At 34.2% G+C, this 11,332-nt stretch overlaps 1 protein-coding gene across 1 annotated transcript in view; it reads left to right on the forward strand.

The window, feature by feature from the left end:
• Positions 1–6,533, forward strand: part of CCDC122 (coiled-coil domain containing 122) — a 36,824-nt gene extending 30,291 nt beyond the window's left edge. The window contains exon 5 of the mRNA XM_011974621.1: positions 6,056–6,533. Coding sequence (XP_011830011.1) covers positions 6,056–6,205 — 150 coding nt within the window. The 3' untranslated portion in view covers positions 6,206–6,533. The remainder of the gene's footprint in view (positions 1–6,055) is intronic.
• Positions 6,534–11,332: the final 4,799 nt, after the last annotated feature.

The raw sequence follows: 11,332 nt of genomic DNA on the forward strand, positions 1-11,332 counted from the left end.
TACAATACAGAATATCAGTAAACATATAGAAGATGTGAAGAACTTATCCATCAACTTAATTAACATTTATAAAGTGCTGCACATAACAACTACTGATTACGCTTTAGGTGTACATGAAACATTCACCAAGACATACAATATACTAGATTACATATTTCAAAGTTGAAATTCTATTATCACAGCAGAATTCCATTAGAAATCAATAACAGTGAGATAGCTAGAAAATACATAAGCTTTTGGAAATTGAGCATTATACTTCTAAATAACCCATGAGTCAAAGAAGAAATCACGAGAAAAATTAGAATATATTTGAAATTGAAGGATAATGAAAACACAACATATGGAAAATTATGGGGTGAAGCTAAAGCAGTGTTTACAGGAAAATTAAGTTTTTAATGCCTATAATAGAAAAGAGAAAAAGATTTGAAATCAACTATCTAAGCTTCTACCATCACAGACTAGAAAAATAAATTCAGCAAAAAGTAAATAGAAGGAATTAAATGATAAATAACAGAAATCAATGAAATAGAAAAACGAGAAAAAAAATCAATAAAGTCAAAACTTGAAAAGAGTAATAAAATTGAGAAACCCATAGCAAGACTGATCAAGAAAAGAGAGAGATTAGTAGGGAGATTACTCCAGGTTCTGTAGACTTAAAAGGGTGATGCAGGCCTATTATGAAAAACTTTATGCCAATTAGACAGACAGACAAATTCCTTGGAAAAAAAAAAAAACATACTATAACACAAGAGGAAATTGCATCCATGTTTAACCTTATGATCTATTTCAAATTAAGCTTTATGAATGGTGTGAGGTAGGAATCAATGAAATTGAATTCATAATTAAAAACTCTTCCCATAAATAAGACTCCAACGGACACATTTTCATTAGTGAATTCTAATCATATATTTAAGGAAAAAATAATGCCCAATCTAAACAGACTATTTCAGAAAACAGAAGGGGAAACTCCTCCCAACTCATTTTAGGAGGTGAACATAACCCTGATACAAAAAGAAAAAAAATCAACAGGAATCCTATCAGAAAAGAAATCACAGACCAATGTCCCTCATGAGTATAGATGCAAGTCTCTAACAAAATACTTGCAAATTAAATTTAGCAATATAGCAAAAGTCTAGTACATTACAACCAAGCGGGATTATCCTAAGAATACAAGGCTGGTTCAACTTTCAAAAATCAAATGATGTAATTTACTGTAGTGACAAAATGACAGAAGTAAAAAAGATATAACCAACTTAATAGTTTCAGAAACAGCATTAGACAAAATTCAACACTCTCAACAAATTTTCAGAGGGTAACAAATTTTCTGAGAGTAACATCTCAGCAAATTAAGAATAGAAGGAAACTTCGTCAACTTGATAAAGGGAATTTATTTTTAAAAAACAACCTTATAGCTAACAACATATCGTACTTACTGGTGAAATGTTGAATGCTTTCTCCCCTAAGATTGGGAACAAGGCAAAGATGTCTGGTATCACCTCCTTTATGCATCATTATTCTGGAAGTCCTAATCAATGTTATAAGAAAAAAATAAATACAAGGCATAAAGATTGGAAAGAAAAAAGTAAAACTGTCATTATTCACAGATAGCATAATTGTTTATGTAGAAAATCTTAAGGAATAGAAAAGACTAATAGAACCAGTAAGTGAATTTAGAAAGCTCATAGCATAAAAGGTCAAAATACAAAAATCAGTTACATGTTTATGTAGTTTCTGTGTAGTAGCAATAAACAACAAGGAAGTAAAATGAATAAAACAAAACTTTATTCATTAACACTAAATGACATAAAATACTTGCTAATGAATTTTGTGAAAAAATGTGCAAAACTACAATAAAAATTGCTGAGAAATTAAAGATACTAAATAAATGGAATGATATTCTATGTTCATAGTTTAGAAAACACAATATTATTAGTGTCAACTTTCCCTTTGAATGATGTATAGGTTCAACATTGTTCTATAAAAATCCCACTAAGTATTTTTTCCAGGAATTGATAAGCTAATTTTAAAATTTAAGTGAAAATGCAAAGGATCTAGTAGCCAAAACAACCTTATAAAAGAAGAATAAATTTGTAGGACCTAATCTACCTGATGTTAAGATTTATTAAAAAGCTATACTTATCAAGTAACTGTAGTATTGGTAAAAGAATAAATAGACCAATGGAACAGAATGGAGTTCAGAAATTAATCCTATTTTGTCAATTTGACAAAGTTTTCAAGGCAATTCAATGAAGAAAGGAAAGTCTTATCAACAAGTGGTGCTGAAACAACTGGATATCGGTGAGGAAACAATGAACCTGTATCTCCACCTCACAACAAACACAAAAATTCATCTGAAATGGATCATAGATCTCAATGTGAAAGTTAAAACTCTAAACCTTCCAGAAGAAACTATAGGAGGATATCTTCATTATGTTGGGTTAGCAAAGATTTCTTGGTACACAAACTTCGCTAACCATAAGTGAAAAATATTGATAGGTTAGACCTCAAACTTTGAAACTTTTACTCTTTGAAAGACACCATTAAGAAAATGAAAAGGGCTGGGCACAGTGGCTCATGCCTATAATCCCAGCACTTTGGGAGGCCGAGGCAGGAGAATGTCTTGAGCCCAGGAGTTGAAGACCAGCCTGGGTAATACAGTAAGATCTTGTCTGTACAAATAAAAAAATTAGTCAGGTGTGATGGCGCACACCTGTGGTCCTAGCTACTCAGGAGGCTGAGGTGGGAGGATCACTTGAGTCCAGGAGGTCGAGGCTGTAGTGATCTGTGATCATGCCACTGCAGTACAGCCTCAGCAACAAAGTGAGACCTCCCCACTTCAACAACAACAAAAGAAAATGAAAAGAGAAAATCACAAAAGTAAAAATATTTGCAACACACGTATATGCACAAAGGACTTGTATCCAGGACGTATAAAGAAAGAATTCCTATCAGCCAATAATAAAGTCATACAGTCATTTTTTAAAAAATGGGCTAAAGATTTGAACAGAACTTAACAGAAGAAGACATAGTATGACCAATAAACACATGAAAAGATGTATAACACCCTTAACACCAAGGAAACATAAATCAAAACCACAATGAGATACTATTCACACGTTTTTACCCCTAGAATGATTAAATTTCCAATGAATATTAATACCAAATGTTGCTAAGGATATGAAACAACAGCCAAGATCATGCACTGCTGGGGAGATTATAAGATAGTGCAACTGCTTTGGAAAAACAGTTTGAGAGTTTCCTAAAAAGTTAGCATATACCTACTGTACAAACAATTCTCCACCTAGGTGTTTACTCAAGAAAAATGAAAAAAATATGCCTTAAAAAACTTGTAAAACTTGTATATGAATTCTTATAGTAGCTTTATTGACAAAAGTCTCTAAACAGAAACATCACAAATATCCCTAGAAAGGAGAATGGAAAAATAAATTGTGGTATGTTTATATAATGGAATACTGCACATACTACCTGTGAATAGATAACTTGTTCAGCCCTATTATTCTATCATTTTATCAGTCCATTTAAAAGTAGATGTTTTGCTATAATGAGATGCCACTTCACATCCACGAGCATGGTGTTAAAGCAAACTAAATATGGCCTGAGAAGAACTCCATACTTCTTAGACAAGATTGAAAACCCAACTTACGAGTATGTGTCTGTAACAACAGCTGAGTGTTGGACAATCCCAGCGGCCATACTTCAGCCACTCCTAGACTGCTGAGTGTTCAAACTGTGTTCAAATAAGGCAAACGCAGAGCTGTAGCCAATCCTGCTGTTTCTGTACCTCACTTCCAATTCCTATACCTCACTTTACTTTTTTTGTCTATACATTTCTTCTGACCCCGAGGCACCCCTGGAGTCTCTGAATCTGCTCTGATTCTGGGGAGTGCCCAATTTGTGAATCATTCATTGCTCAATTAAACTCTTTAAATTTAATTTGGCTGAAGTTTTTATTTTAACGATGGCCATGACCAAAAACATAGATAATAAGTATTTTCAAGGATGTGAAGAAATTGGAACCTTCACACATTACTGGTGTGTAAAGTTACACTGGAATGTAAAATTATACAGTCGTTTTGAAAAACAGCTTGGCAGTTCCTGAAATGGTTAAACATGGACTTATCATATGACCCAGTAATTCTACTCCTCACTGTATACCTGAGAAGTGAAAACATATATTCACACAAAATCTTGCAGACAAGTGTTCATGGCAGTATTATTTATAATAGCCAGAAAGTGGAACCAACTCAATAGGGAATGACTGCTGATGGGTACCAGTTGATGAAAATGTTTTAAAATTGATTGTGATTATAGTTGTGAAACAGAGTAGAGAATGGAATTTAGCCCTCACCATGATTTGGCCCCCACCCCTACTAATACATTTTTTCCATACCCACCCATTACCAGACCTTGCACCAACCCATCCATTGGGGTCATCCCTGCTGACCACAAGATACCTCTTGAAACAGAGATAAGCAGCATCCCACTGTAAACCTTACTCAAGGGCGTTAGCCTTATTGCAGGCCTGTGCACAAGACCAGAAGAATGGCTGATCTTTACCCCATGCCTCATTATAATACTAAAAGCCTCACCCAGGGAAGAGCTTATCCATCATATTTTGATCATGCAATGTACATGCTAGCATGATTTCTCACTGTGCCTGCACACTCTGCGCTCCACCATGCACTGTAATGATACTCCCATACCCCATGCACATTCCTGTCACCTTTCCTAAAAACACCACAAAGACCTGCCCTTGGAAAGCCAGCCAGCTAACTCTTGCTCATGCACTGTCTCCATTGTGTTCAAACATAAGCCCCCAATAAAAGCCTTGTTTGGGAAACTTGTCAATTTCTGTTACATGAGAGTCCAAGAACCTGTGGTCTGTAACAGTTGTACAACTCTGTGAATATACTAAAAGCCATTGAGTTGTACACTTTAAAGGATGAATTATATGGTATGTGAATTATATTTCCATAAAACTGTTTTTTAAAAAGATTGAGTGTTCTTGTGGCCCAACACCAAGACCAATGAAGCACTTTCCACTGTGCTTCATTGCCTTCCAGTGTATCCTCGCCTGGCTCAGCATAAATGATGGTTTATTTAATAGCAAGGAAATGGACTACATGATCTCCTGGATCTTTTAGACCGAATGATCTATGTTTCAGTGAATCATTGGATACAGGAAATGGGAAATGGAACCATTTTTCTTAACTGATGTTAAAAGAAAAACTTTAAATAAATTTGATAAATTTAAAACTTTAGACAAATTTAAATTTAATAAAATTAAATTTAACAGAGCTTAATAGAAGAATGATGAGAGAACCAGCAGCCCTCAGAACCAGCAGAGGTTCAGAGAGCTCCACTTCACAAAGTGGGCAGGCAACATTTATGGACAGGAAATGGAAATGAGGTGCAGAAAGAGTTTGATTGGTTACAGCTCAATGTCTGTTTTATTTGAATATGGTGTGATCAGCGGACCACCTGTGATTGACCAAAGCTGCCTGCTGTGGTGGACTGAGTCTCAGCTATTGTTACAAAAATGTACTCCTAGTTAGGCTTTCAGTTAGTTTAAATACTGTTAGGTTGTGGTTCCTCACATAGGGACTCAAAGTAGAGTCCCCCAGGACAAATTTAGTTCAACACTGGTAACTCTCTTAACAAGAAGACATTCCATTATGGATACTTCACTTCAGCTCAACTCCCAAACTCTATCACCTGCTAGCTATGAAACTTTGGTCAAATTACTTGAACTCTTTTATCTTTGGTTTCTTCACACAAAAATGAGGATAATAATACCTGTATCATATGGTGTTATAAGAATTTAATTATATGCAGAAAGCTCTCAGCACAGTATCTAACATGTAATAAGTGTTGAATAAATAGTTATACAATTACTGTTTATTTTATCATAATTATTTATAGTGTATAGTTTCTAATTAAGTGCTTTCCTCTTTAGAGCAGTCAAAATATTATTTATGGCTGTTTACTATTTATACTTCACAAGCCCTGTTGATGTGTGCTCTTCTTTCAATAGGTACAACATAAGAGATATGACGCAATTCTTAAGCGTTTGCATTGTCAGGTGAACAAGCTTCAGGCAAATAGACGACAGTGGCAATGGAACATTCAACAACTGGAAAAAACTGCAGCCGAATTAAGAAAATGCATTGGAATGCAAGAATAACATTGCCATAGGGCAGTGTGGAACACAGACCATGACAACACAAATTACGGGACAGAACATTAAGAAAATCTTTTGGATTCTTAATAACAAGCATCCACTATCAGAGGCCTGTCTTAATGACAGATGTCTTTGGTTGTTGTTGTCGTTGTTGTTTTTAAATCAGTCATCCATTTGTTAAAATGCCTTCTAACCCTACACTTGATAGCAGTAGACAGACAATAGGAATGCCTACAGAAAAATAGTGCAAGAATCTCTATGACTATTGGGAGTGTGTAAAATTTATTATACTCATGAATACCTGTTTATGTTGCATTTGCTACCCTATAAAGTAAAAATTTAGAAGGGAAAAAACACTTGAATTTTCAATGATTTAAATTGTTAAGATATTTTCAAATGTTTGTCTGTTTCAAACTTTTTATTGGAAATTTTTTTTTACAACTGCCTTCACAGTAGCCCATAAATATTGATATTTATAATAATGTTTTTGTATGTTCAATGCTTCCAATATTTTACTCCATTTTCTCTTCTGTCCAGAAGGTAACAATCATTTTGCTTTGTTATAAAATAACATATTTTAGAGTGATACAATGAATAAAATATTTTGTTCACTTTTCTTTCTATAAATTATTCATATTCTGTGACTAAATTAAAGTTATAACATCATGTAACTCTTAAGATTATTACTCAGTATAGACTAACATATTTTTTCTCACTGAAAGGCAAAATGTCAAAAATCAAATGGTAACTTGTCCCTTTCAGATAAAAGTGCTCCCCTTTTTCATGGTTCCATTGAGTCAAATACTTAGAAACAAAAACAAACAGGAAATATGGTTTTAAAATATTCATTTGTTAATACCACACATCTACAGCCATCTGATCTTTGACAAACCTGAGAGAAACAAGAAATGGGGAAAGGATTCCCTATTTAATAAATGGTGCTGGGAAAATTGGCTAGCCATAAGTAGAAAGCTGAAACTGGATCCTTTCCTTACTCCTTATATGAAAATTAATTCAAGATGGATTAGAGACTTAAATGTTAGACCTAATACCATAAAAACCCTAGAGGAAAACCTAGGTAGTACCATTCAGGACATAGGCATGGGCAAAGACTTCATGTCTAAAACACCAAAAGCAACAGCAGCAAAAGCCAAAATTGACAAATGGGATCTAATTAAACTAAAAAGCTTCTGCACAGCAAAAGAAACTACCGTCAGAGTGAACAGGCAACCTACAGAATGGGAGAAAATTGTTGCAATCTACTCATCTGACAGAGGGCTAATATCCAGAACCTACAAAGAACTCAAACAAATTTACAAGAAAAAAACAAACCACCCCATCAAAAAGTGGGCAAAGGATATGAACAGACATTTCTCAAAAGAAGACATTCATACAGCCAACAGACACATGAAAAAATGCTCATCATCACTGGCCATCAGATAAATGCAAATCAAAACCACAATGAGATACCATCTCACACCAGTTAGAATGGCGATCATTAAAAAGTCAGGAAACAACAGGTGCTGGAGAGGATGTGGAGAAATAGGAACACTTTTACACTGTTGGTGGGATTGTAAACTAGTTCAACCATTATGGAAAACAGTATGGCGATTCCTCAAGGATCTAGAACTAGATGTACCATATGACCCAACCATCCCATTACTGGGTATATACCCAAAGGATTATAAATCATGCTGCTATAAAGACACATGCACACGTATGTTTATTGTGGCACTATTCACAATAGCAAAGACTTGGAATCAACCCAAATGTCCATCAGTGACAGACTGGATTAAGAAAATGTGGCACATGTACACTATGGAATACTATGCAGCCATAAAAAAGGATGAGTTTGTGTCCTTTGTAGGGACTTGGATGCAGCTGGAAACCATCATTCTTAGCAAACTATCACAAGAACAGAAAACCAAACACCGCATGTTCTCACTCATAGGTGGGAACTGAACAATGAGATCACTTGGACTCGGGAAGGGGAACATCACACACTGGGGCCTATCATGGGGAGGGGGGAGGGGGGAGGGATTGCATTGGGAGTTATACCTGATGTAAATGATGAGTTGATGGGTGCTGACGAGTTGATGGGTGCAGCACAGCAACATGGCACAAGTATACATATGTAACAAACCTGCACGTTATGCACATGTACCCTAGAACTTAAAGTATAATAATAATAAAAAATAAATAAAAATAAAATAAAAAAATATATTGATTTGTAGGATTAAATAATTTCAAACAGACAGCATCAAAAAAAAAATGTAAATCCATTTTCTCCTTACCTTTTTATGTGCCTAAAATTCAGTAAGTGGAGCTGATACAAAACCTGATATTAATAATCTTATTATGTCTAACAGTAATAGTTTTATGATGGCTTAGCATGGCTTACTATGGCTAACACTTCAAACAGCTTATCCTGTAACACAATCAGCTTTGGTCCATGACTCAGAAACAGCTACAGTGAAAATGGTGAAACCTACAGATTGTGGGGAGTACACAGTATACTCAGCTGAAGACAAGTCAGAACCAAATGCTGATTATATAAATAGATTTTAATGTAACTTGCATATTAAAAAGTTATTATACTTTGTAAGTTTAGTTATCGCTTATAAAAAATTCTAGTTTTCTGAACTGTTTTAAAGTTTATATTGGGATTCAAAACATTTGTAAATGATAACACCTTGAGTTATAGATTTGAAAGTTTGCTTTTAAATTCAGATATGAAGAAAATAGGTGTAATCTGCTTAAGATAATGTGCTCTGCTTGTAAGTTTTAATGTAGTTTTCTAAAATATCCTTGATAATCCATATACCAATTTTACATTTTATGACAGTCAAAAATTATTTGAAAAAGAAACCTTTTTTCCCTGTTTTTTCTTATCTTGGAAACTATTTCAGATAATAGAGGCTTTCAGATTAATGAAGAACTAAAATTTGAGATATCCAAAGCCTGATGATTTAGTGGATATGATATTTCAACACAATTACAAACTCTAAAATTAGAAAATTGAAGTTATTTTTAATTTTAGTTCTGTATAATGGAACCTAGCTTAGAATATGAGCCCTTTTGCTTAGTGGCATTTCACACACATGCTTCTGGTTTAAAACTCAGTCTCTTTGGGATAAATATTCGGTTCAAAATTCTCCTCTTCCTCATTTTTTTTTCTCCATGGAAGTGTTCTAAGTTCCGGCGGACTTGTGTCATCAGGGACACTGCTCTGCACCAAATGTCGTTTTCTGATCTCACTGGCCTCTGCAGAGATCTAATCCATTCTTCCTCGTTTTGAGGATCATCATGAGTCTGCGCTGTACCTGCAATTGTTTAGTCAATACGGTCAGCTTCATTGTCCAATCACAAGACCTCTTCTAGCCCTATTTCATTTTCTGTCTGCATGCTGGTCAATTTTTATCTCTTTGGGAGCTGTTATTCTACCCATGCATTCTTCCCCACTCCTTGATTTCAGTATAAATGGATTCTTTCAAGGTTCTCAGTGCTTTTAATGGCTTAGCAAAATGTCAACTCTCAAAATACTGAGTCTTCTGCAAAGGAACGCTATGATTTCAAGAATATTGTTTCTACTGTGGACTTTTAAAAAAGCCTCATATGAAACTCAAAGCAGATATATTACTTCTGAATTCTCAGTAGTATCTGTCCTGACCCAGGCCTGCTAGGCACCATTACCTAAATGATCAGTAAAAGCTAACAAATGCAAGGAAACAGAGGGAGGGAAAAAAACCCACAGTTAACATCTCAAAATATTACTACATGTGGAATCTGTGGACAAATTATAGTTGACCAATGTAAAGAAATTGATATCTACTTAAAGCCGTATCTTAAAAACCATGGGAGTCACCATATTTTACACACTAAAGCCAGTTAAGTCAGCCATTACGGACACTTTCATGGCCAATATAAATGGTCTATATTTTGTCTGTTAGACTGTGTCTCTTCCAGTCAATTGATTAATCATGCTGTTTTCCAAAAACACTGTAGATAAAAAATAACAACACTAAACATAAAGTACTGAGTATGCTGTGTCCTATTTGACAATTTGTATACATCATTTCATTTAACTCTCAAAATAATGAAAACATATATTATTTTCCCTGATTTGCAGATGGGGAAACTGATGCTTAGGTAGAGTAACTTGCCTAAGATTTCATCACACAGCACGTCAGGGGCAAGGTTGAAATCAAAGCCCTATTTTAGCTACAAGGAACTACAAGAAAATGATTCCAAGGGCAAGATTCAATTTTATTATGAGTAAGTAATAATTTATTTCTACATTTAATCTATCATTTTGATATATTGAAAGGCATACAATAAATTTAATCAAGGGGAGAAATTTTGTAATTAAAAATAAATGGCACACAAATGCATAGGTAACAGTACATGAGGGTCAGGGTCGGTATAGTATTTTGGCTGTGGAAAATGGAATCCCATTTATGAAAATTGCTTTGGAACCTTTTAAAGTTTACATAGGACATTGCAACTAAAACTCTAAATTTCTATGTTATTTTACATTGAACACAGAATTCACTGTTTATCCATAAAATTTATTAAAGGGCTATGCGAATACTATAGTGATTTGGAACTATTTGGGGGGAGTCAGGAATTCAGAAGAACATGGGGTTTTGATTTGTTAGTTGCTCATAGTTTAGCTTCTCATATTTTTAATATTATAAAAATTTTATTTTTCATTAACTAAGCTAATGATTACTAAAGGTAATGATCAGCAGCTAAAAGTTATATGCCTGTCAAAAACAGCCCATGTTATCTGTTATTTGAATTTATAATGTATTTCTAAGGGAAGCTTTTTTTTTTTTTTTGCTGATAAAAATGGCATGTAAGGAATGGGTCTTCTATATCACATTAGCTACCATATAATACTTTCTCTTGAATATTACTGAACTATGACCAAAACCAAGAAAAATAAATTGAAACAGACACTAATAGAAAAATAGATCTATTCAATACATAGCTAAGAATAGGTCGCTCCAAATTGCTTTTTCTTTTCTGTAATGTTCTATTTAAATAATGACTGTGAGCTCTAGATCTTTAGAAAAATAAAAATAGCATATGATCTGGTAATGACAGGGTTGCTGTTTACATAATCCG

Source organism: Mandrillus leucophaeus, unplaced genomic scaffold (assembly GCF_000951045.1).
Source record: "Mandrillus leucophaeus isolate KB7577 unplaced genomic scaffold, Mleu.le_1.0 Scaffold147, whole genome shotgun sequence".
NCBI lineage: Eukaryota > Metazoa > Chordata > Mammalia > Primates > Cercopithecidae > Mandrillus > Mandrillus leucophaeus.